The sequence below is a fragment of the Saccopteryx bilineata genome, chromosome 1 (genome assembly GCF_036850765.1).
Source record: "Saccopteryx bilineata isolate mSacBil1 chromosome 1, mSacBil1_pri_phased_curated, whole genome shotgun sequence".
Classification (NCBI taxonomy): Eukaryota; Metazoa; Chordata; class Mammalia; order Chiroptera; family Emballonuridae; genus Saccopteryx; species Saccopteryx bilineata.
The window spans coordinates 102,651,615-102,677,239 of record NC_089490.1 but is presented as its reverse complement, the minus strand read 5'-3'; the positions used below and the strand labels follow the sequence as shown (position 1 = coordinate 102,677,239).

At 42.6% G+C, this 25,625-nt stretch overlaps 1 protein-coding gene across 3 annotated transcripts in view; it reads right to left on the bottom strand.

Moving 5' to 3' along the window:
- The window catches only part of ANO4 (anoctamin 4), a 428,231-nt gene that overhangs the window by 202,839 nt on the left and 199,767 nt on the right, over positions 1-25,625 (bottom strand). For all 3 annotated transcript variants that reach the window (XM_066262603.1, XM_066262613.1, XM_066262620.1), the window contains one exon: positions 10,741-10,932. In XM_066262603.1, coding sequence (XP_066118700.1) covers positions 10,741-10,932 — 192 coding nt within the window. The remainder of the gene's footprint in view (positions 1-10,740; positions 10,933-25,625) is intronic.

Here is a 25,625-nt window from a genome sequence, read left to right as displayed (position 1 = left end):
CACTATGACATTCATACGCCAAAATTCATTACAAATAAAAGGAAGGAAATAAGGTCAATGATCATTCTGACAGTATGTTTACTAAAAGTCAGAATGAAATTTTCATTGGATAAAAGAGTAGCTACATATGTACTTTGAAAAAGACAAAACAAAGCTAGAAACTAAAGCAGAATAGGGAGCATGCATTTGATAGTCGAAGCCCTAAAGGTACTTTCAGCATAAATGAGTGAATATTGCAAACAGCATGTTGGATATGATGCAGGCAACTGTGGCTTAACCAATAATCTGGCATTATGACTGCTGATGTGACTGCATTGCGGGGGGGGGGGCTATGTAAAGGAGCATCCAGTTCTCCACCCAGATGTGGGTCCTTCACCTGAGTCTCATTAAAGGCTCTTGAAAGAAATCACTTAATAATAAAAGATGATCTCTGCACCCCACCCCACCAACAGAATCATTTACATCACATTTATATAAAAAGGAAAAAAAATATTTTTCATTTGGAGTAGGTTTTGAAGGGGCCTATTAATTCTTTTCTCCTTTTCTGAAATCAGGTAAAGAAACTGTGCAGGTTTAATTAAGAACCTACACAGAAATCTAGGGGTGCTTTATTCACAGTGAAGACTGGGAACCAGCTTGCTCCTGAGACGAGTAACTGGAACTGGCGAAGGAGTGGATATTGTAGAGTTATCGTATTTTCAGCAAAAGCGAATATGTTCAAAAAAGTATGCTTTTCCTTCTTTAACGAAACTTCCCTCATAGCAAAACATTTACAAACAAGGCCTGGTAACAAATACAACTTGGCCCAGGCCACTCAGGGTTCAACCCGGTCCCTACTGTAATGGGTTCAGTGAGGAACAAGTCGTCCTTATCTTACTCTAACTAGAAAAGAGAAAGAAAGAGAGAGAGGGCACAAATATACATATTGTGGTAGATCATCTGTAATGGTTTAAAGGACAGTTCTTCTATCTATTAAGTTCACTGGATTTTAAACACTGAAATTTATCGTCTTGATAGAAAAACACTAAATTACAAAGACACACTCTTCCATAAAAGAGAAGCCAGTGTAAAAAAAAAAATCACACCTTGAAAGAAAAACGACAACCAGCCTCAAACAGTGGTACCCATGTTTCCTTTCGAAGTGGCAAGTCTAAAACATCCTTTCAAAACAAAAGAAGTTCAGGTGAGATGCTATCTTAACTGTTCCGAAGGTGATAGTGGGTGCGTGAGGAAATTTTCAGTGTTTATCTTACAGCATACAGGCTCACACCCCACTAGAATGAGACATAAAGATATTCTAAAATGTGGGCATAAACAGAAAAGAACAGCACAAAGTGTTTTATGTACCAGCTTGAAGAGCTAAGACTTTAAGTTGGCACAATGAAAACTTGACATTAAATGAAGGGTTAGATTTCCTATGACACACACAACCTGATTTTGAGAAACGAAAGTAGGTAGTTAACTTCACAAGAGAAAGCACAATAAATAAATATTCAGATGACTGGCTAAAATGCCACAAAAATGTTGCAAAAGCATACCAAAAATGCTCTTTTAAATTCAATACATTATTTGTTAAGTACAATACAGATTGATTTTTGTGTTTTGTGTCTCTATGTGTGTGCGTTGGGGAGAATGTGTATGGAGTGTGTGTTGTATGTGGTTTTATTTCTTTCTTTTTCTTTTTGGTTGATTGAGAACTTCCACCGAGTACAGAATGAAAAGGTCTTTAAGTAACCAAAGGAAGACGCCTACAGGAAGACGACTGTAGGCATCCAGGCCAGAGATGAAGGGGATCTGGGCTAAGAGCTGAGGACGTTATTTGCCTTTTTACAAATAAGTATAAAATTACCTAGAGGCTCCTTCTATGATCATTACTATTTGTTTACAAATACTCATTACCCCCAAAATGATGCAATAAAAAAAGTGAAATAGATCATGTTTGACAATATCATGTGCTCTAAGATTTAGAATTTGAGGATTAAAAATTGGGCTATTATATGTAGGTATATAAACACAGGGTTTGTTTTTTGTTTGTTTTGTTTTGGGTTTTTTTTGTATTTTTTCGAAGTTAGAAGCAGGAAGGCAGAGAGACAGACTCCCACATGTGCCTGACCAGGATTCACCCAGCATGCCCACCAGGGGGCAATGCTATGCCCATCTGGGGCATTGCTCCATTGCAGCAGGAGCCATACTAGCACCTGAGGCGGAGGTCATGGAGCCATCCTCAGTGCCCGGGCCAACTTTGCTCCAATGGAGCCTTGGCTACAGGAGGGGAAGAGAGAGATAGAGAAGAAGGAGATGAGGAAGGGTAAAGAAGCAGATGGGTGCTTCTCCTGTGTGCCCTGACTGGGAATCGAACCCGGGACTTCCACACGCTAGGTCGACGCTCTACCACTGAGCCAAACAGCCAGGGCTAAACACAGGTTTTTTATCTTTATATATATTACTACTGTAAAGATTTGAGAAATTTAGTCTCATCCCATTACATCCAACTTACCACTGAAAGGCTGGTTTTAGAGTACAAAAAAAGCAAGGCTCGTCCTGGACACTATAATTGCCAAAGAAAAACCAGCAGTGAGTGACTGAGGGGAAAGAATGGATCACTGAGATGAAACAAGCCTGGCACGCCCAGCAAGCACCAACACTGGCCTCAGCTGACACTGCAATTCGGGGAGCTCTCGGAGTTCCTCTCTGAGACTTGCTCCTGCAGCCAGATCCAAAATTTTTCTTCCCTTTCTACTTTAGTCAGTCATGCTCTGGATATAAAACTGTACAACTGTTTGATGAGGAAGGCAGACAAGCTGGAGGAAGAAGGGGCTGAGGAGTCCCCAAAAACTATTATTTTAATAGATCAGTCACAGCTCAATTTCTTCTAAGAACAAATACTGTCCAGAGCTTTGTGTATGTCACAAAAGTTTTCCAGCTTCTTTTTAAATTTCAACCAAAATGTTCATCCTCTAGAATTAAATTAGAATAAATGAACAAATATACAAAAAGGGAGCATGTCCAAGCTAAGAGGTCCCAAAATGGATTCAAAACATTAAGTCAGAGTGCAGCAAAAAAGGAGAAAAAAGGTGAAATACACTTTTTAGAAGCTAGAGTGAATGGTGAATACAAATAAAGGGTATTATGTCAACATCCAGTGTTCAAAAGAGCAGCTCTCCCTACCCGCTGTTTTGGAGTGTTATATTTTATAACTGTTGCTACATGATGATTTATTGTTCCTAAATGTGTATTTTAAAAAACAGGCTTATAATTTATTTAATATCATTTACCTTAATTATAATTTTGCATTAAAAAAGGGCTGGGCTTTCTTTTAAGAATTTTTTAATATTATTTTTAGAGAGAGGAGAAAGAGATAAAGAGAAAGTGGGGTATTAAGAAGTGGGAAGCATCAACTCATAGTAGTTGCTTTCCATACACGTGTCTTGACTGGGCAAGCCAAGGGTTACCAACCGGCAACCTCAGCATTCCAGGTCAGCGCTCTATCCACGGCACCAGCACAGGTTAGGCAACAATGGGCTTTCTTATTTTCAACCAATCGCCAATACAAGCAGGGTTCAACAATTATGATAAAATTATGGATAGATAAATGTAGTGATATATTTTTAAGGTGAGAGCAGAGACTAGAGATATGCTATATTATCCCATGTTAATGACACTGTTAGGAAATATGTTAATAACATTTCTTTAAGCTGTATTACATTAACATCAGTATCAAATGTCAATTAAAGGCTGTCTGTACTCTGCCTAAGTCAGAGAAACAGAATAGTCTATGCAATTCTAGGCACTGTATTTTCAAAGAGGCAGCCGTGAAATAAGACTGTTCCTAAGAGCAGAGTGGGTAGGATGGTAGAGAATCTGAAAAACATGTTACTGAAGGAAGCGTGGAAGAATCCAGAAAATGTTTCCGTTGACAAATAGCTCAAGATGAGTTTTTGAACAACCAAAAAATCATTTGAAAGCAGAATTACACTTACTCTGTATAACTTCAGAATGCAAACCTGTATCCAGTGGGTGAAATACATACATTCGACGAACAGCAAATAATTATTTAGTAGTAAGAACCTAATCTGAATAACACATGGGGTTAGTGCAGATGGAGAATACAATGATAAATTAAATACAGTTCCCGCCTGCCAGGAGAACTATAAAATCTAAAACCAGGTGGACTTTGACAAGGCTTCCAAGGTCTGTAGAAGATCAGTTCTGAGCATTGAGATCTAGACAGGCTTTTAGGATAAAGTGGAATTTGGATTACATTTTGAAAAATGAGAAGCAAAAAATTTGTTAGGAGAAAGGCCATTCCAAAAAGAAGAAGGAGCTTGAGCCAGAGCAGTGAAACAGAGAGTGAAAGACTACATGAACAATAGTGAAGAGCTGTGTGTGGTTCGGGTAGAACTGGCCAGTTATGGATTTAAGAGGACATAAGCCAGGAAGAAACAGGGGGAGGTTCAGGTGGAGGGGGTCACAAGGTTGCGCTTTTCTCTGGACAGCCATAAAGACTTTTAAGCAGAGAAGGGATAATGTTAATCGTCTTCTTTGGAGGAGAATTTTGGGGTGGTCTGGAAAAATAACTAAAGAGAGCCATTGAAGGCAACACTCCAACATCCAAAACCCTTCCATTGGGCTTTTCAGATGTCTCTTTCCATCGTCAGTCGTTTCTCAGATTGTTCCCCTCATCTTTCCAATAAAAGCCTATTTCTCCCCCAGGGGTCACTGCTTCCCTGTGGCTCTTCAACATGAGACTGTTTTCATGTACAGCCCTCACACCAATGGATTTGGAGGAGATGGTATCTTCCTTGGTCTTCTTTATTATTGAGGTATAACTGACATATTGTTAGTTTCAGCTGTACGTAACAATTTGATATTTGTATATATTGAGAAATGATCACCACAATAAATCTAGTTAGCGTCTGTCACCCTACACACAGTTACAATTCCTTTTCTCATGATGAGAACTTAGAAGACTTCCTTGAGTCTAATGCCACTTCAGACCACGTTCTTCCGTCTTCCCTAAGCACCCCAGCTTTAAATCTCAGGTTGTTATAGTATATCACTTTCTAGCCTGTATCACTGCAGTGACCTGCTGCCTCCCAGGTCATGCTCCCTCCTTTCCTGATGAGGTTAATTCCTGGTTTATTATCACTCTTTTCAAAACTATTCAATTCTTGACAATTTCAATATCTACATATATGAGAGGCCCAAACCCTGGCCTCTCAGCCCTGAGAATTCTTTCCTCCAGTGATCTTGCCCTTTCCCTATTACAGTCACTCATTTCACACTCTAGTCTAGGAGAGCTTATGACTAATAACAGTGCCCCCTCCATACTGCCAGTGTCATGCCTCCCCTTCCTCACCGCTACCTCTTACCTTCCCAGCTCTTTCTCCCATTATCCTACCTCAACACCTTTTCAACCCTTCTGGGACCTCCAACCAATTGATCCTATCAGTTTTCCACTGTTCTGGACCTCCCTGATGGTATGACATCCCTCTTTACAGAGCTCAAATCACATAATTGGTTATAATAAGCATTTCCTCCCATGTACCTTTGATTCCCAATCTCTTTTCCTAATTCTTTGGCAAAAATGAAACCCTAAGTCTAACTTCCTATCTGTTCTATGTCTTCACTCATGTGGCTAAACAAGGTTAAAGGAAGACATACAACCATGGTGACTAGTCCTATTTTAATCATGACCCTAAATCTCAAACGGTCCTTGAACGTGACTGGCAATCACACTTCCTCTGTTCATCATACCATCATATCATCATACCATTATCTCTTTCTCCCCCCTTCCTTTCTCTCCCTCTCTCTCTCTCTTTGGCTCCATTCTTATTCTCAGGGATGACCTTGTTTCCCACATTACAGATAAAACTGAATAGTGGGAAAAGAACTTCTTAGATGCTCATCATATTGCCAAAAACCACATATTCTCTCTTCCCATCTGTTATCACAAATAAACTATTTATGACTCTATTGTACATAGCTCTCATCTCTCACTGATGCCCACATCACAAATTCTCCCTTCTTTCTAAAATCATAAATTAGCTGCTGGGGATTTGCTATTTTGAAAAGAAACTGTCTCTTGACCTTACTTCTCCAGCTGTTCCCCTATTTCTTCACTATCCCTCATAACATAACTGCTAAAAAAAAAGTTGTCTATATTTAGAGTATCCAGTTCAGATCCTTCCATTCTCTCTTAAATCTACTTTAATCAGAGTTTCATCCCACCGCATCACTGAAAGTGCTGTTACCAAAATTATCATTGATCTTCACTTTATTAAAATCAATGGCCAACTCTTGGTCTTCAACTTACTTGACTTTCAGCAACATTAACCTAGATAATTATGTCTCTCTTCTTGATAAACTTTCTTTACTTAACTTTCAAGACATGCAGTTCCTAGCTTCTTTCCATTCTTGCTGGACTTTCTGTCTTGGTTTTCTTTGCTGTTGATTCATGTTCTCTCTTACTTTTACTATTGGAGTGTCCCAGATTTCAGCTCTTAATTCTCTCCCCTCTTTATCTTCACTTCCTTCTTCTGTCATCACTTTTCATCTCACTGCCTTAAACATCATTTATATGTCAACAACAATCAATTGTGTATCTCCTTCCCAGACCAATTCCTCAGACTCCAGACATACGCATTCCACCACCTACATGATCATGCCAATTCTCAATATTACCAGGTTCACATCAGACTTCTGATCTTGACCCTATTTCTACCTTAAAACCCACCAAATCTGTTTCTTTTGCAGCATTCTTCATTAGATACCAATACAATTTACTTGGACCACAAGCCTTGAAGTCATCCTTAGGACTCCTTTCTCTCCTACTCCAAATCCAATCCATTGGGAAATCCTATTGACCCATCTTTAAAATACTTCCAGAATCTAAATCATCACCACCACTTCTGATGCCCCTACCCTTGAACTACTCTCTCCTCTCCTTGAACTACACTACCCATAAGTGTTACATCTCCCATTATCTTTTCTTTCCTCTTCCTTTCTCTCTATGAGGGTTGCACTCCAAAACCCTTAACTCTCTCTCTCTCTCTCTCTCTCTCTCTCCTCTTTTTTTTTCTTCTTTTAGTGGTTCTCTCTTTTTTTTTCTCTCTCTCTCTCTTTTCTCCCTCTATATTAGTTTCTTCCTTTCCCCTAGTGAGAGTCACCATCATCTCTTGACTAGACTGTCATGGTGACCTCCAATCTGACCTTTCTTCTTTCACCCTCTCTCCCTATAGTCTATTCTTAAACAGTAGCCAAAGGGATTCTGGTAGACTATAAGTCAGATCATAGAATTCTGCTCTAAACCCTATAAGTGCTCCCATTCCACAGAGGGCTTCAAGTCCTTACAATGGCCTCCAAGGTCCTGGCCAACCTGATCCCACTGACCTCGCTAAGCTGATGTTTCCCCCTCACTTCAAGTTTAGGAATCTCTGTACTGTACCTCAAACTTCCAGACTCATCCCTATCCTAGGGCCTGCTCACTGGCTAGCTCTTTGATTAAATGAACATGCCCATTAATGTCTTTTGCAGCTGCTTCTGGTCTTTGATCACACATCTCCTCCACAATGGCCTACCCTGACCACATTATTTAAAATTGCAACGTGCAATCCTACCCCGATTCCCCTACTTTTTCTTTTGCCCATAATACTTATTCTCTTCCTAAGCACTATATAACTTATCCGTTTATTATAGTTTTGTATTATCTGTCTTTCCCAGTTAGTATATGGACTCTCTGAGGTCAGGGACCTTTGTCTGTTCATTGTTGTATCCTGAGTACTTGAAGAATGTCTGGAAACCTAATATGCCCTCAGTAAATATTTGTTGAAAGAAAGGCAGGTAGGAAAATTATAAAATTATTATAATTTGTCAGTGACACTTAATAAAGCTGGAAAAAATTGTTTACAAAGAAAGCTATTGTAATAGTCTGAAAAACAGCTAACAATGGTTCAGTTCAGTCCTACCCTATACATATGTGTTGGAGTTATAATAAATAATCCAGAGTTCCCTCCCTTGAAAGCTTTGAGAAATAGATGATTTAAAAGTGTTAAAATATAATAGAGCACCCTGGCCAGTTGGCTCAGTGGTAGAGCGTCGGCCTGGCGTGCAGGAGTCCCGGGTTTGATTCCCAGCCAGGGCACACAGGAGAAGTGCCCATCTGCTTCTCCACCCCTCCCCCTCTCCTTCCTCTCTGTCTCTCTCTTCCTCTCCCGCAGCCAAGACTCCATTGGAGCAAAGTTGGCCCGGGCACTGAGGATGGCTCTATGGCCTCTGCCTCAGGTGCTAGAATGGCTCTGCAACAGAGCGACGCCCCAGATGGGCAGAGCATCGCCCCCTGGTGGGCATGCCGGGTGGATCCCGGTCGGGCGCATGAGGGAGTCTGTCTGACTGCCTCCCCATTTCCAATTTCAGAAAAATAAAAATAAAAATAAATAAATAAAATTATAAAAATATATATATATATAATAGAGCAAAACCAGGCATCCCAGCATGAGCAAAGGTTGGGAGACATGGAACATCCACAGGTGTTTGAAGAGCTAAACATATGTCATATGTCAGTCTGATCAGAAGTCTGCTTAATCTGATTAATCGTCTAGTTGATGTGCCAACTTCTCTAGACTGCAGTCCCAGTTACTCAATGAATGCTAATCTAGGTATTGCTGTGAAGAGTTTTTGTAGATGTGATTCAAGTCCAAAATCAGTTGAAATTCAGTAAGGAAGACTGTCCTAGATAATCTGGGCAGGACTGACTCAATCGTTTGAAAGGCCTTAAAAGCAAAGCTGAGGCATCTCTGAAAAAAAAGAAACTCTACCTGTGGGCAGTAGCTTCCTCTGTACCCAAGATGTCTAGTCTATGCTTCCTGCTCTATGGATTTCAGACTTGCCTAGGCAGACCCCACCATCATGAGAGCCAATTCCTTGTAGTAATAAATCTCTAGTATCTTTTACTGGCTCTGATTTTTTTGGTTAAACTCTGACTGATATACTAGAATATAAAGTTTAAGGCAGAAGGGGGAAAAAAATGAAGGATGAGAAGCAGGAGGGGCTAAATCAGGAAGGGAACTTGTTTTTAACATGCTTAGAGGTTTAAACTTCAACTACTAATGAGCAGGACAAGCAAGATGAATGACACGATCGGGTACAGAGGAACCATTCTGGACCTGCGTTAAGGATCTACTGGAGTGGGAGGCAGGAAGAAGAAAGAGATGCGGGAGTTGGAAATCCAGGAATGTTACATGTGAAAGAAGTAGGTGAAGAACCACGAAAGGAGACTGTTGTGGAAGCCAGGGAACATGGTTTTGGGAGGGAGTGGTGGCCCCTTCTGGTGTGGTACATCAGAATAGTCCTCCACTTACTACACTGTGACAAAAAGAGGTGAACAATGACTTCAGTAACAGATGTGATGGAGTGGAGGAGCTAGGAACCAGGTCGTGTTAGGTTGAAGAGTGGCTGGGAAAGGAGAGAGAGGAGAAAACAAGGGTAGATTATTCTTTGAGATATTTGTCTTTGAAAAGAGGGGTGAAAGTAGCAGAGGAGATGGCAAATGAAAGAGAAAGTGACAAATGAACATGATGAGAATGAGCAAGGCTTAAGCCTATTTCATAGACTGTGGGGAAGGAGCCAGCAGTAAGGACGGGGAAGAGAAGAGAACAAGGGGATACACTCTTCTGAGCAAGGCTCAGGAGGGGAGATTCACATGAAGGTTTATTCAAGGTCAGTGGAAGGACCCTCATCTTCTAAAAGTGGTAGGAAAGGGGGAAGGATGAAAGTAAACAGAGATACATTTAGAGATGGAGGGTGAGGAATCTATAGTAATTTATGCCTGATGGCACTGGACTTTCTCAGTGAAGTTACAGAATAAAGTTATCAACTGAGAGAGAGAGAAAGACAGGATGGCATGACATGGATTGTGACAGGCTTGGCTTCAGTTGGGGCTGGGTGGCCACCTGCCAGGACATTACACAGAGAAATCAGGACCAGGTGAGTTTTACTAAATGACTTCTGAATTCCCTCAAAATCCAATGTTTCTATGAGTCAGAAGGTTATTAAAGTTGCCTTGTTCACTAGTGTTTCCTCATCACCCAAAACAATGCTTGGCATACAGCAAGTAGTCAGTAAACTGGGTGATTCAATGAATGAATGGTGATAAATGCTTAAATAAACATCTCAACCAAACAGGCAAATAAAATTTTTTGTTGGAATTATCTGCTTTGATATAAACTCATTTTAACTTTTTTGGAGGTTTTTGTGTGTGTGTGTGTTTGGTTTTTTTCTTGCATGTTAAAATTCTCCCCATAGCCTTGACATTTAACATGATCCCAACATTCTTCCCTAATCTTAGGAGGATTAAAGCAGATATCTTGGGCTCCAAAGTGGGCATTTTCAGTTTGACATTTTCCCTGGTCTACCTTAGAACAAATTATCAAGAAAATGGCCAACTCTCTCTTGTTTTATTATACAACAAGCTTTTTTGAACTGAGCAAGTTTATTCACTTAGGTTTTCATTTAGATTCTACCTCTGTAGGCAGGAGGTAGCCTTAACCTTCTGACATATCAAGGTCTCTCTCTACTCTTATTGGTCTTGGTGACATTTAACAGTGATTGAAGAAAAGAAAAAAAAAAACATGACTCTTTAAAAAAGCAAGCTTAAGTGGAATGATGGCAAAATTCAATAATAAAAACACAACACAGGTTGCTCCTAACTTGGGTTCCTGTTGAACTTGCCCCATGCATTACCTGGGTGGAAGGCTTTGGTTTTCCCATTAGCGATTCCGGAAGAGCTTGCCTCCATTTTTATTGACCTTCTCCCTGGTGGAAGTGAGGAATGCCTGACCACGGGCAGGCGACGTGACCCTGGGTGGCTTGCCACACTTCGCCGATGATGGATTTGCAAACGCTTTTCAGCCCCATGAATAGACAAACTTAAACCTGGAATGAGAAACAGCACCATTATATTGAAGAAGTCAGCTCAGTACGGCGAAAATGCCTGATCATTTTCTGACATGAAATCCAGAGAGTATAAACAACTATGTTTCGCATTCTGAAGGAATACTAGCAATGCCAGAGTTGTGATATCATTGATTTCCAACCTTACATTATTTACTGAACTCTGCTCATTCAAAAGCGGACAACACCAGATAGCACGATAAGAGTTTTAGAAACATCCAACAAAGTCAGATGTTAAAATGCTTTCTAAAATCCTAGAAAATACATACATATTTGACATGCTGCTGTCAGTGTCTATGAGAAGTAAGAACTGCTGCTGGGGCATCTGGAATTTCAATACAAATTAATAAACTCTCTCCACGGGATTCATGCAGAGGCCAGAGTGAAAGACTAACCTCAGATTTATACCTCAGATAACCTCAGAATTATGTACATTTCTAAAGCTATTTTATCTGGAATAATTTCAAATATATCAAAAGCAAAATTAATAGTATAATGAACCCCATGAACCCACTACACAGCTTGAACAAATACCAAGATTTTTCTGCCTTCGCTGGATAGCTCAGTTGGTTACAACCTTCAACCCAAAACACCCAGGTTAAAGGTTTGATCCCTGGTCAGGGCACATCAAGATTCAATGAATCTTGGTATTTGTTCAAGCTGTGTAGTGTTTTTCCCAATCTTTTTTTTATCTAATCATTCCCTTTGTTGTTGGTTTGCTTTTTAGGTATCAGAGTAGTTTGAAGCAAACACATGACATCATGTCAATCTCATCAAAAACAACATTAATTGTACCAACTTATATCGATTATATCAATATGAATCAAACCTACTGTAGTGATACATATGAAAGATATTAAATTCTGAGTTCAAAAGATCCATTTAAAAAAAACACATACTGATCCACATTGGAAGTTGCTAAAATCCCCAATTCATTCCTCAAAAGGTTGATAAATAAAAGGAAAGAATTAAGCATTTGTCTTGCCTTTCTTTTACTAACCATGTTTCAGGGAATCAAATAGTTGCTAAGGGAAAGTTGTTCATTCTAGGAGCATTCCAACTAAAAAATTACTGATGGAAGAGAGAATCAAAAAATCATTTTAGAAGTCTCAGTGAAATATGAAAGGTGATACGGTGTGCCCAAAGGGGCACTGTGAGGACAGAGCTGGAACACAAAGGCGTGAATGACTGAATCCAGTTCTCCTATTTAAAAAAGGCCTAGAACAGGGGTTGGCTTAACGCTAACCAGCCAGGTGTGTGTGTGTGTGTGTGTGTGGGGGGGGTGTTGGTCAGGAATCATGCCTTTTGATAGGGGAAAGCTAAGCTTCACAAAATTGTAGAATTATTATTATTATTATTATTATTATTATTAAGAGAATCTTTTGAAACTTGAAAGCAGACATTTGAAGTTAGAAGTTACTTTAGTGGTTAGCTAACTAATCTGGTGCCCAATCCAGATGTGGATACTGAGCCCAGCAGGGGAAACGGTCAGTTTACATACACCAGTACAGGAAGGCTAGCGTGGGAAGTCTACTAAAAAGCCAGACATGGAGGAAATAAAAAGCCTGCCAAGGGAAAACTGTAAATCAGTAATTGTGAGTTATGTGAGAAGTATGAAGAATTACCTTAAATTTCCCCAAGGTGGTGGGAGATAGGACCGATTTGTAAATTCTAACAAATTTTAAGATAGGATGACACAAATCAGAATGAGGTTTGATCAACTGAGGAGGTATAAAACCAACCAATAAACAAAAACAGTGTAATAGAGACAAATGGGGCAGCGATCCAGGCCACTGCCTCAGAGTTTGAGAATGGCACATGCACAGCCAGACCATCCTGACGGGGACTCACTCCAGTCCCGTTATCCACTTAACTGCCCTCGCTCTGCCGGTGCCCACCAGGCAAACCTCAGATTAGGATGTGGTGTCCTGCGCAGGAACAGCGTAATGACACGAGTGTCCCCGTCTACCTGGTAGATAGGGTTCTCATCATGGGCTAGGAAAACAGCCATCCTGACTTTCTCCACACTCACATCCATGAGCTGCTTAGTATGAGTCTGTTCCCAGGGTCGAAGCCCACATGTTGTGAGCCTGAGCCTTGGTTTTGAGAAACTCACCCAGGGAAGTCCTGTCATGCTTGGGAGACAGACAGCCTGGCAGCCTTTCTCAGCAATCCATACCTTGCTCAGATGCTCAAGTGCATAATTAAATTCCTAATGTCTCCCTCTATGGGCAGGATGAAGCCCATGGCAGGCATCAACCTAGTATTCCTCCACTCCTCTGTACTCCCTACCCTACCACATGCTGCATATTTCCACAGAGGTACAAAATAAATGCCTGTAGGCCCATCAAGATTTCAGAAGAAGGCAGCCAGGTTTTTCAGGCAACAGATGAAGAGGCTCAGAGAGATGTTTTAAGTCAACATCAGACTGTACATGTGGTCTCAGTCTATGAATGTGAAATAGGCTGCTCTCCCCAGAACATTTCTTCTTGTCCATTTTGCAGGGGATGATTGAACTGCAGGGACCAGGACTGTGAGTCATGCAGCACTTCTAGCTCTTATATAACTCCCTTCAAGGAAACACAGGATGACCAAGGAAAATAAAAATATCCAGTGGAAATGAATGGCATACATACTTGATATGGTTGAATTCCATGTTTAAAAATATATAATAATGGCCCTGGCCGGTTGGCTCAGCGGTAGAGCGTCGGCCTAGCGTGTGGAGGACCCGGGTTCGATTCCCGGCCAGGGCACACAAGAGAAGCACCCATTTGCTTCTCTACCCCTCCGCCACGCTTTCCCTCTCTGTCTCTCTCTTCCCCTCCCGCAGCCAAGGCTCCATTGGAGCAAAGATGGCCCGGGCGCTGGGGATGGCTCTGTGGCCTCTGCCCCAGGCGCTAGAGTGGCTCTGGTCGCAACATGGTGACGCCCAGCATGGGCAGAGCATCGCCCCTGGTGGGCAGAGCTTCGCCCCTGGTGGGCGTGCCGGGTGGATCCCGGTCGGGCGCATGCGGGAGTCTGTCTGACTGTCTCTCCCTGTTTCCAGCTTCAGAAAAATGAAAAAAAAAAAAATATATATATATATATAGTAATGGAGATCATGGGGAAACATTATAAATAAGAAAGAATTCATGAGTATTATCAAGATAGAAAGAATATGAGGAAAATGGGTATGTTACAGGGGAATCGGGAAGGAACCCCTAACACCTGAGCAAATTCATTCAGGTCCTCCAAGGATGAGGAGTCCAGAGGTACAGATAAAGGGCCCAGCTCATCAGAGCTTTGCTCACACAGTAGCCAAGCCCACTGAGGAGAGAGATGTATAAACAAACAGAATACAAGACAGAAAATATACTTCCAACATATAGAAACATTAACATTTATAGAAGATTCAGCAGTCACATCTTCAGAAATGAACTGTCATTTCTGAATGACAATAAATTGTATCATCCAATTTGTTCTTAGTTACTTTACAAAAAAAAAATGTTGACAGTAATCATCCACTAAATACCAGGCACTGTGCTTATGCATCGATTGCTATCCCATCAATGCCTTACCACAACTCTAAAAGACAGAGAACTGGTATCTACATTTTACAGATGGGAAAAGAGGCGATGTTACTGGTCCAAGGTCACACAAGTGACTAACTGGAATCTTAACCCTGCTCTTTTCCATTGTACTGTAGCTTAATGAATTAAATAGAATATAGACTGTTTAAAGTCTGTGTTTGTTCTGAATAAGGCAACAAAGTAGGGTTGGAAGGTATATAATTTATCAAGGTGGGTTTGGAGGGTATACTGTGCTGTCACTCCTTTGACCTAAACTCTTGCATAGCTACTGTTCCCAACACCCCTCACCTCTTGCAGCATGCTGAAATGTTCTCTGGGTTCTAGGCCAGCTATCAAACTCCTTACTCAGTAAGAACCAGCTGGAACCTTCATCTAGAAATCCTTCCAGTTCCTCTGGTCGATAGTCAACAACCAGTTAATTGCAATTAACCCTTATCATGCAGAGCTTCTGTGCTTTCACCAGCTGGCACATGGATGTCCTATTATTTCTCCAACCAGCTCAAAAGTCTCTAAGGCAAGAAACACATTGTCTACTTCTCTGACTCCTTCTTTGACTCTACACAAAGTATACTTTGTACAGAGGAGTGGGGTGACAGTGTCCTTTCTGCCCCTTCTCCCCCTGCATGTGGCATTCTACATGGTAGAGTCCTTTGGCATAGGCGGAGCACAGAGTCAACAGCAAGTCAAGGAAATGACACTGAGCATGTTTACTCGAGCAGCAAAACCTTCGTTCAGCGCTTCCTGTCCCACTGCAGCCTCCTTTCGCTCCTGGGTTCTGTGAGGCCTGACTCGCCTGCCTCCTCCGCATCAGCAGGCAATGTCCGCCCCAGCTTAGCTGAGAAGATGGAGCCCAGGTGGGGTAAAGTTGTTTAATTTCCCTCCATTCTACCTCAAGGCATCTTTTAAAAAATATCTTTTGTTCTTGAGACCTATCATCTACCTTATGTGATAAAAAGATCTAAAGTCAGAACCGGGAGAAATACGCCATTAGGGATAAGAGTGAGCAGTGGTGTGTGTGGTTAAAACGTGGGTGCTAGAGCCAGAATTTCAGTGTTTAAATCCTAGCCACACTGTTTATTACCTGCTTCACTTAGGGTAAGTTACTTAACCTCTTGTGCTGCAGTTCCCCCACCTATAAAATGAAGATAATCACAGCTTACACCTCACGAAGTTGTAAGAATGAATGAATACCTCTAAGATTCTTACGCAGTGCCCAGAATACAGCAGTTGCTTGGGTGACAAGCTGGCTGCCACCATTAGCTTCGATCATATCAGTGACTTCCCCTCACTCTTCATTCTCACACCACTTAGGTTCTAGCATTTACCACCACTGCCTCTGCTCATCTGTTTTAAAACTTTTCTCTCTCATTCCCAAGGATGTGGTATATGTTTCCTGAAGCTGCTGTTACAAATTACCACAACTCTGGTGGCCTGAAACAACAGAAATTTATTCTCTCCTGAAATCAAGGTGTCGAGAGGGGTGTGCTTCCTCCACAAGCTCTGGGGGTGAAGTCGGCTCCTTGCCTCTTCCGGCTTCTCGTGGGTGCCAGCACTCCATGCCATTCTTTGCCTACATCACTCCAACTTCTGTCTCCATAATCATATCACCTGCTCCTCTGTGTCTGTGTCTAATCTATCTCTGCCTCTCTCTTATAAGGGCACCCATGATGGCATTTAGGGCCCACCCAGATAATACACCTCAAAACCCTTAACTGAATCCCATCTGCAAACTCTTTCCAAATAAGGTCACATTCGTGGGTTCTGGTGATCAGGACATGGCCATATATTTGGGAGCCACTGTCATCCTCCCACAGTGGGTATTTCCCAAAGTCTTGACTTTGGCCTTCCCCTTCTCTATATCCGCTCCCCATGTGATCTGATGCACTGTGTCTCCAGCTGACAACTTTGCGTGGTCAGCTCCCAAAGGCACCCCTGCCTGCTATGGTCTCTCTCCTAAATTCCAAGCTCACCTTTCCTGCCTGGATTTCCTCCTGAGAAATTCAACGAGTTCACAGAAACACAATAAATGTTCAATTTTCTGATAACAGAAAACAAAACGCATATTTCTTTTAAGCACCTCAAATCCTTTTTTAGGCCTCAGAAATTCCATCTAAAATGTTCATATTTTCCTCAATACAATGAAACTCTTGAGCGCTCCTTCTTTCTGGCCGGCTTTGAAGGTGCGCCAGCTCAGGCTGTGGTGCGCGGCAGGAGCGCGCCTGGGAAAGCGGTCTGCTTTCCTCTAAATGTCATTCCTGTGATTCAGAAGAGCTCTGTGCCACGGGAACATCTGTCGTTCTCTCACTGTTTTACAACTTGCAGTAATAACGTATATGTGTTGCATCACTCTCTTTTGTCATTCTTAAATTACTTTTCAAATCACGGAAACACGATGCTTTTACTGTCACCAGCATGAGCCATACAGTAGCCTCACCTATTCCTAATCAGGAAAAATGTCACCTGTGGGATGGGATATTAACTTCTAGTGTTCTCCCTGTGTCAGCTTTAACTACAAAGCGGGACACAAATCCAGACCCTTTCCTTCCTAGGACACTTAAGAAAATGGAGCTGAAAATTCTCCTGGCTCCTCACAGGTCTGGATTTCCTTTCCGAATCTTTCTGGAGCTTTTCTAATATCCTCTCTTATTTGACTCAAAAAGCATTATGTAAAATGTAGAAGAGAGGCTGATACCCTCCCACACACTAGCAGGGGTCCCCCAACTTTTTACACAGGAGGCCAATTCACTGTCCCTCAGACCGTTGGAGGGCCGCCACATACAGTGCTCCTCTCACTGACCACCAATGAAAGAGGTGCCCCTTCTGGAAGTGCAGCGGGGGGTGGGGGGATCGATAAATGGCCTCAGGGGGCCGCACGCGGCCCGTGGGCCGTAGTTTGGGGATGCCTAGTGACTAGGGAGAAAAAAGACTCAAACACACAGGAGTGCACAGAGCAAATGGTGCAACCCACTCGTCATTAGCTTACATGTGTTCCCATGAAAGGGGGCAGAATTTGTGCCATCTCAGTCAGGTGCGCTCAGGTGGACCCAGAGAAAACAGATTCTGAAGAGCTTTGAGTCTGAGAAAAGGCGAGAAAGGGAGCCTGGGTGCTCTGCGGGCACAGTCAGAAAGGCTGACACGAGGCCCCTTCCGCAGCCCACTACCCTGACGCTAGTGCACGCAGTCTTACAGGATCCGCTACAACCCACCTTCCTCCATCATACCAGAGCCTCGGGGGTGCCGTGCCTCCTCCTGTTCCATCTTCGCGTGGGCGTATTACACAAATCCAGCAACACCAACACATCAAAACCAGGAAGAACTTCCTGCCAAGTTGCTGTTACTTATAATTTTGTGACAGTTGTCTGTCTGCAGCCACACTGTCAGCCAAGCACTTTGAAAAGGAACCAGAGGTCCTGGCCGGTTGGCTCAGTGGTAGAGCGTCGGTCTGGCGTGCAGGAGTCCCGGGTTCGATTCCCGGCCAGGGCACACAGGAGAGGCGCCCATCTGCTTCTCCACCCCTCCCCCTCTCCTTCCTCTCTGTCTCTCTCTTCCCCTCCCGCAGCCGAGGCTCCATTGGAGCAAAGATGGCCTGGGCGCTGGGGATGGCTCTGTGGCCTCTGTCTCAGGCACTAGAATGGCTCTGGTCACAACAGAGCGACGCCCCGGATGGGCAGAGCATCGCCCCCTGGTGGGCGTGCCGGGTGGATCCCGGTCAGGCGCATGCGGGAGTCTGTCTGTCTCCCCATTTCCAGCTTCAGAAAAATACAAAAAAAAAAAAAAAAAAAAGAAAGAAAAGAAAGGGAGCCAGAACTGCTAAGGACCGGCTATCCTATTACCCCGAGTTCACTTCTGACTCAATGTCTATATGAAGGATAGGATCAGAAAGAGTAAGAGCCTATGAGAATTTTAAACCCTCCTGACTTGAATTCCAACACAGTACTGGAAATAAATTTCTGGAGTTTCTCTAGATTTATAGCCTTTTTGTAACTTCTTTCTCTCCAGCAGCTGGGAGACCCACTGAAATTTGGGGTGGTTGGTACCCAGCAGAGAACTGACAAGCACAGAAGGTGGAATGAAACAGTTCTACTGGTTACAGTTTGGTCATAGGTGGTTAAGTTCACAAATAAAACAGTCTCCTTCTTGCCTGAGATGTTCTCCTTCAGAACCCCAGATTCAACTCTTCTAGAATCAGCTCATCCATTGCCCTTCTGAAGAAATCCCATTATCCCCAACCTCCTACCCAGCCACTCACTCCTCATTACCTTATGCTGACATGTCCATTCCCTATACTCTGTTAGCACCTGGTACATACCTATATCAAAGCTATTTACCTGCATTGTAATTGTCTACATATCTGTCCTCTGAACTAGTAACTAAAGGAAGACTCTGTCTTCTCCAGTGCCTATCATAATGCATGGCTCCCAACTGGCGCTAATATAAGTACTTCTAGAAAGGAACAGAGGGAGAGAGGGGCAAGTGTGGAACACAGCAAGGGAATGGGACACCAACCAGCCTCCTCCTCAAATCCTCTCAAAGTTTCTCATCTGTTGCATGATTTTGTTTGGAGAATGTTTAGTCACCGGGAGGGAAGCTGAGAGCTCTGAAGCAGGTAGGCGTGGTGGGACACAGTAAAACAAGGGAGCCGTTGAACAGCTTAGCTATTTCTATTCTCCCTCCACCACTCCCACCAGCCCATCGGTTAAGATCCTGTGAAAAAATGACTCATGTGAGACATTTTTCCTTCATAAAGAGTGATTTAAAACTCTTACAATGATGCTGTTCACCGTTGGTGAGGACATGATGAGACAGGCTCTCAGACATTGCTGTCTCACCATTTGTAATTAGGCAATTCGATTAAACTTTTAAAAAGTTCGTGCCTAAAGAATGTTCCTCACTACATATATTTAACACATTTCACACTGCAACTAGATGTTGTTCCTTACCACTTAAAAATAAGAGTATATGCTTCTATTTCTAGGAAGCGACACCACGGAAATGATCAGACATAGTAAGACTTCCGTACAAAGATGTCTCATTCAGAATTTTCTGTAGCTCAGGGAGACAATAGAAAGGTGGGCTCGCCAGCTGGATGGATGCTGGTGCATCATCCAGTTCCATATAGTAGAAGCTGTGAGACTCTTTGTGAGTTCTGGCTGCCTCGTGAGTTATGCCTCAATTTCTTTCTTTGTAAAATGGGAGTTTAAATTAATACCTCAAAGATTTGTGATACGGACTAAAACAGTATATGTGTTCACATAAGCATGGTGTCTGGCATGTGATAAGCACTCAAAAAATGGTACTTAGTATCATATTTATAATGAACAATACTGACATTATAACTATAATGATTATAACAATATCCATTATTATTTACGGTGATATTGGAAACTAGAAAAATACCTGTTAAAGAGGGGAATAGTTAAATAAATTATGGTCCACTCCTATGTTAGAATGCTATGCAGTAAACATGGTGAAAATAGAACTTAAGAGAGGCAAAGTCTCACATTCATTCATTCTTCCTTTTCGCTTATTGCCTGCCTTTGTCATTAGAACACTGATCCAGGAGGACCTGCAACCACTGAGTGTTAAAGTTGAAAGGGCTGGATTTTCAAGGCTTTCATTTGCCCAACTTGGGCTGCTTTTTCATTTTTTTAAACTTATTTTATTTTTCAATCACAGTTTACATTCAATATGATTTTGTATTAGTGTCAGGTGTACAGCATAGTGGTTGGATAATCATATACTTTAAAAAGTGATCCCTTGATATTTCCAGTACCTATCTGATGCCATACATAGTTATTACAATATTATTGACTGTGTTTCTTATGCTGTTCTTTACATTCCCCATGACTGCTTTTTTTTTTTTTCTTTCTATTTTTCTGAAGCTGGAAACAGGGAGAGACAGTCAGACTCCCGCATGCGCCCGACCGGGATCCACTCGGCACGCCCACCATGGGGCGACGCTCTGCCCACCAGGGGGCGATGCTCTGCCCATCCTGGGCGTCGCCATGTTGTGACCAGAGCTACTCTAGCGCCTGAGGCAGAGGCCACAGAGCCATCCCCAGCGCCCGGGCCATCTTTGCTCCAATGGAGCCTTGGCTGCGGGAGGGGAAGAGAGAGACAGAGAGGAAAGCGCGGCGGAGGGGTGGAGAAGCAAATGGACGCTTCTCCTGTGTGCCCTGGCCGGGAATCGAACCCGGGTCCTCTGCACGCTAGGCCGACGCTCTACCGCTGAGCCAACCGGCCAGGGCCCCCATGACTGCTTTGTAACTACCAATTGGTGAGTCTCAATCCCCTCACCTTTTTCACCCAAGCCCCAGCCCTCCTTCGCTTCAGCAACCATCCATCTCTTCTCAGTATCTATTAGTCTGGTTTTTTGTTTATTTTGTTCTTTAGAGTCCACATATAAGTGAAATCATATGGTATTTGTCTTTCTCTGACTGACTTATTTTACTTAGCAAATAATACCCTTACCATTTGGGACAGCTCCTTTTCATTTTTAAGCCAGAAGGTTAGAGGTGGACTTCATACCAGTGATGTTTTGTTGGCGCCCACTAACCTCAAGCCTACCCTCTGCCCTTCTCCACCCTCTGCGCGCTGGGCAGCTGACTCCCACTGACTGTGTCACCAGGGCCCCCTCCCAGGCTTCCCAGTGGCCTCAGCAGAAGCTGAAGAGCGGGAAGAAAGTGTTAGTTAAGTCCTCCTCGCTCCCTCCCCGCTTCAGCCCTTTCCGAGGGCCCTCTCTAAGGTCTGCTCCTGTTGGGTGGCTCCTCTTCCACGGCCCCTCTCTAGCCAGGTTAATATTATCTTTGTCTGTTGAGACACTGTAAAGACCCCACTGTTGCTAGACGCTGGGTGCTTCATCAATTTCCTTAACCTTTGCAACATAAAAGTTCCTTTTATTAACATCTGCTCACTGGAACTGTGTTTCTACCTGAACCTTAAGTATCGGAGTCTTTGAATTCCATCTCTTTCCGTGTTAACGATTAATCATTCTATACTCTCATCAGTCAACAACATCACTGAAAACTTCCTTGGGAGGCTTAGGGAATGTCACACTTGCTTTCCTTTACCTTGACTCCTTGGGACTTCATCATTTTGTGTTCGTTGGGGTCACTCCCCCCTCCACTACTCTGAAGACTAACCTAACTTGACCTCATCCAGAGACATTTAACTTCTCCCGGATTTTTACGTTCTCATTCAGGGAAACAGAAAGAACAGCCGTGGACTTCCTGTCACCTCAGGAAAGCTTAGAAAGTTTCCCTGTGTTCTGCAGACTTAGGCACATTGTACCCCCTGTCCAGACACACCTGGATAGATATAAAACCTATCCTATGATAACAGAATACAGGGTGAGGCAAAAGTAGGTTTACAGTTGAGTATGTGAAACACAGAATTTACTATTGTATTATTTATTAATTATTGTATTATTTTCCATATGAACAACTGTAAACCAACTTTCCCCCCACCCAGTATTGTCATAGGGTGATACTGAAGGATGTGAACAAGACGGAAGTTGGCAATTACAAGTATATGGTTGAAAATACCTTGGGAAAGAGTTCTTTTTGAGATCTTCCATTGTTTATTGATTAACTCATTCAACAAACATTTGTTAAGAGGATTACTTTCTGAGGATTCAGAGACTGAGAGGTGGAGTCCTTGCACTCATGGAGCCCAGTCTGGAAGAGGAGGCAATTCCCCAGTACTGACGTAACAATGAGCAAGGGCATCTAATGCTGTCTGAAGGAGGACAGCAATTCTTCCTGGGTTAAAAAAGAATAATCAAGGTCACTTGGTCTCTCCTTAAAAAGCCCGTGAAGAATCTCTGGATTTTCTAAAACAAATTTAACTTGTTTTGCCTTTTTTGTAAGAGAGTAGCATGGTCAAATGTTGTCACACCCCCAGGTACATACAGTTGTGGGTAGGCAACAAAAGTAGCTAAGCGGAAGCCTGGTGTCTACTGTACGTGGTGAAACCCACACAGAGTGACAAACTTTACACCACAATCCTTAATTTCAGTGGAATCACTTATTAACTGAGCAACTTAAATAGCATAAGAACATCACTCCTTAAGATCCCTGGACATAACTTTGCTACACATCTTGGTGGTCAATAAAATCCTTCTAGAAGTGAAACAAAATTATTTACAACCAGTAACAGCAAATGGGAAGCACTAATCCTCTAAAGGGAACAAGGCTTTATAGAACTGAGTATAGGCAAGGAAATAAAATCTAGTGAAAACTTATATTTATGGAATAATTTATTTCTACTGACAAGTCCTGATCCCTATATCTGCTAGGCCAAGGCTGATGAGAGCAGAATCAATCCATTTCTGCAAGCAGAGCACGTTATCACAAGTCAAAAGGAATGCAGAAGCCATTCTAACAAAAGGAGGATGTGAAAGGCTCATCAGAGAGGGACAGGACAAGCTACAGAGCTCCAAGGGGAGAAAGGAGGGCACATACTTTTACTGTGAAGGGCAAGAGAGGAAATATTTCTGGCTTTGTGGGTCCTATCATCTCTGCTGCAATTACTCAGCTCTGCTGTTGGACACCAAAAGCAGCCACAGACAATGCATAAATAAATGAGTGTGACTGAGTCCCAATAAAACTTTATTTATAAAAGCAAATGGTGTGTCAGATTTGGTTTGTTACCAAGATCAAGATAACATCTCCATTGGCTCACATAGTTAATATTTTATGTGTGGTGAGAATGTTTAAGATCTCTCAGTAGTTTCAACTATACAAATAAATGTTTACACATATATATCCTTCTCCAAAAAATAGAATACTTAACCTTTAATTCATCACACATTGACAATGTGCCTAGCACTGTGCTAGGTGCTGAAATAGATGCAAAAGAAGGAGTTCTGCTCTCAGCCCCGAGGGACTCCCGAACTCACAAGCAGACCACGATAAGATTAACAAGATCCAATCCCATCCCTGATCCCCAAATGTAGCTAAGGCCCACAGTTCCCCAACCTCTATTGGAGGTTGAGACTAATGCACAGAAGTCCAAACTTCTTATTTTCTTTCTCCTTTATCTATAATATGATCTCCACATGGAGAGGAATTATATAAAATAAAAAGCTAAACAAATTGAATGTGTAATAATATATCTCATATTCACAAGAATGTATTTCAATGACTTATTTCCCTGTTAGAAACTTTAATGGCATTAGAAACTTTAGAAAGAGAGATTTATGGTACTTAGCTCAAGTCCACTGATAGCAAGCCAGCCCCTTTTCCCACAGGGGGTCCATGTTTTTATTCGTAAAGCATGCGGTAGGCACTCTGATACAACAATGAAAAGCAAACTACCCCTCCTCCAGGAGTACAAAATCCAGCCCCATCTGTGCCATAAAGCAAGCACCTTCCCAGGGGCTGGTTTCTTGAGGCATGCAAATTCAAGTACCATAGACGAAACTCGTCAAGGTCTGAAGCTCAGGAATGAATATTGACTGGTGAATCAGAGCATGCATTGTTGAGAAGGTAGAATTTAAGATCTATCAATGGCTGATTCATTTCATTTAAGGAATTCTCATTGCTTTTTGAAAGCAAATAAATTAAAAAAAAACTGATGCTCCTTTCATTAAAACAAGTGTCCCCAAACTATGGCCCATGGGCCGCATGCAGCCCCCTGAGGCCATTTATTCGGCCCCCACTGCACTTCCAGAAGGGGCACCTCTTTCTTTTTTTTTTTTTTTTTTGTATTTTTTTTTTCTGAAGCTGGAAACAGGGAGAGACAGTCAAACAGACTCCCTCATGCACCCGACTGGGATCCACCCGGCACGCCCACCAGGAGGCGACGCTCTGCCCACCAGGGGGCGATGCTCTGCCCATCCTGGGGGTCGCCATGTTGCGACCAGAGCCACTCTAGTGCCTGAGGCAGAGGCCACAGAGCCATCCCCAGTGCCCGGGCCATCTTTGCTCCAATGGAGCCTTGGCTGCGGGAGGGGAAGAGAGAGACAGAGAGGAAGGCGTGGCGGAGGGGTGGAGAAGCAAATAGGCGCTTCTCCTGTGTGCCCTGGCCGAGAATCGAACCTGGGTCCTCCGCACGCTAGGCCGACGCTCTACCGCTGAGCCAACCGGCCAGGGCAGGGGCACCTCTTTCACTGGTGGTCAGTGAGAGGAGCACTGTATGTGGTGGCCCTCCAATGGTCTGAGGGACAGTGAACTGGCCCCCTGTGTAAAAAGTTTGGGGACCCCTGCATTAAAACATAAAATACATACACTAAAATAATAGCCAGGCAGAGCATAGCACTCCTCAGGAAAACTATTCCAGCACTGACAATAAACAATTGTGCCAACTTGTGTTTATCCTATTTATTGCTTTAGAAAAAAGTCATTTTTTTATAGGTAGGGGAGAGTCAACTCAGTTCTGCCTTGATTCTAAGTGGTTGGTTCTGACCAACTTTTAAGTGGTAACACCATTGAATATTTATACATAAGTTGGACCCCCGCTTAGTATCCGATCAGGAAATGAAGCAAACATCTCACTGGGTGTTGATGTTCTACTGCATGGAGAAGGTGAAGATAATTAACAGCTATCCAGTGCTCACTTTGTGTGGGACACAACATTGTGCATATATCACCTCATTGAATTCACTGGGCTGTAATTCCTGGGGGACAAGACTAGGTCATATTCACCACTGTCTCTTCAGCATCTCCCGCACTGGTTGGCACACTTTAGGTGCTCAACAAATGTTGAATAGATTCTCACACTGTTCTGTAAGTTACATGGTCGCTAGGCAGGAGATTTGGTGTTCAAACTGCAATATATCAGCAAATATCTGTAATGAGCAATATTGCTTGGTAATTCCAAAGGCCAGGATTTAGTGACAACATTTTTGGATAATGCCAGAAAAAAAAAAGGAAATACATGTCCCAGTGTTACTTGCTCCCACTGCGGGAAGGAACAGAATAATGCAGACTCTATACTGGTTAGTGTTTGAGATCAAGAACAGCTCTGAAATATGACATAGTGCTTAAGTGCTTGGGGTCTAGGCTCAGAGAAGATTTATGTTCAAATTCTGCCAATTACTAGCTAGTTACCTACTTCTCTAAACATCTGTAAAACAAGGACAACAGTAGCACCAATCTTGTGTAA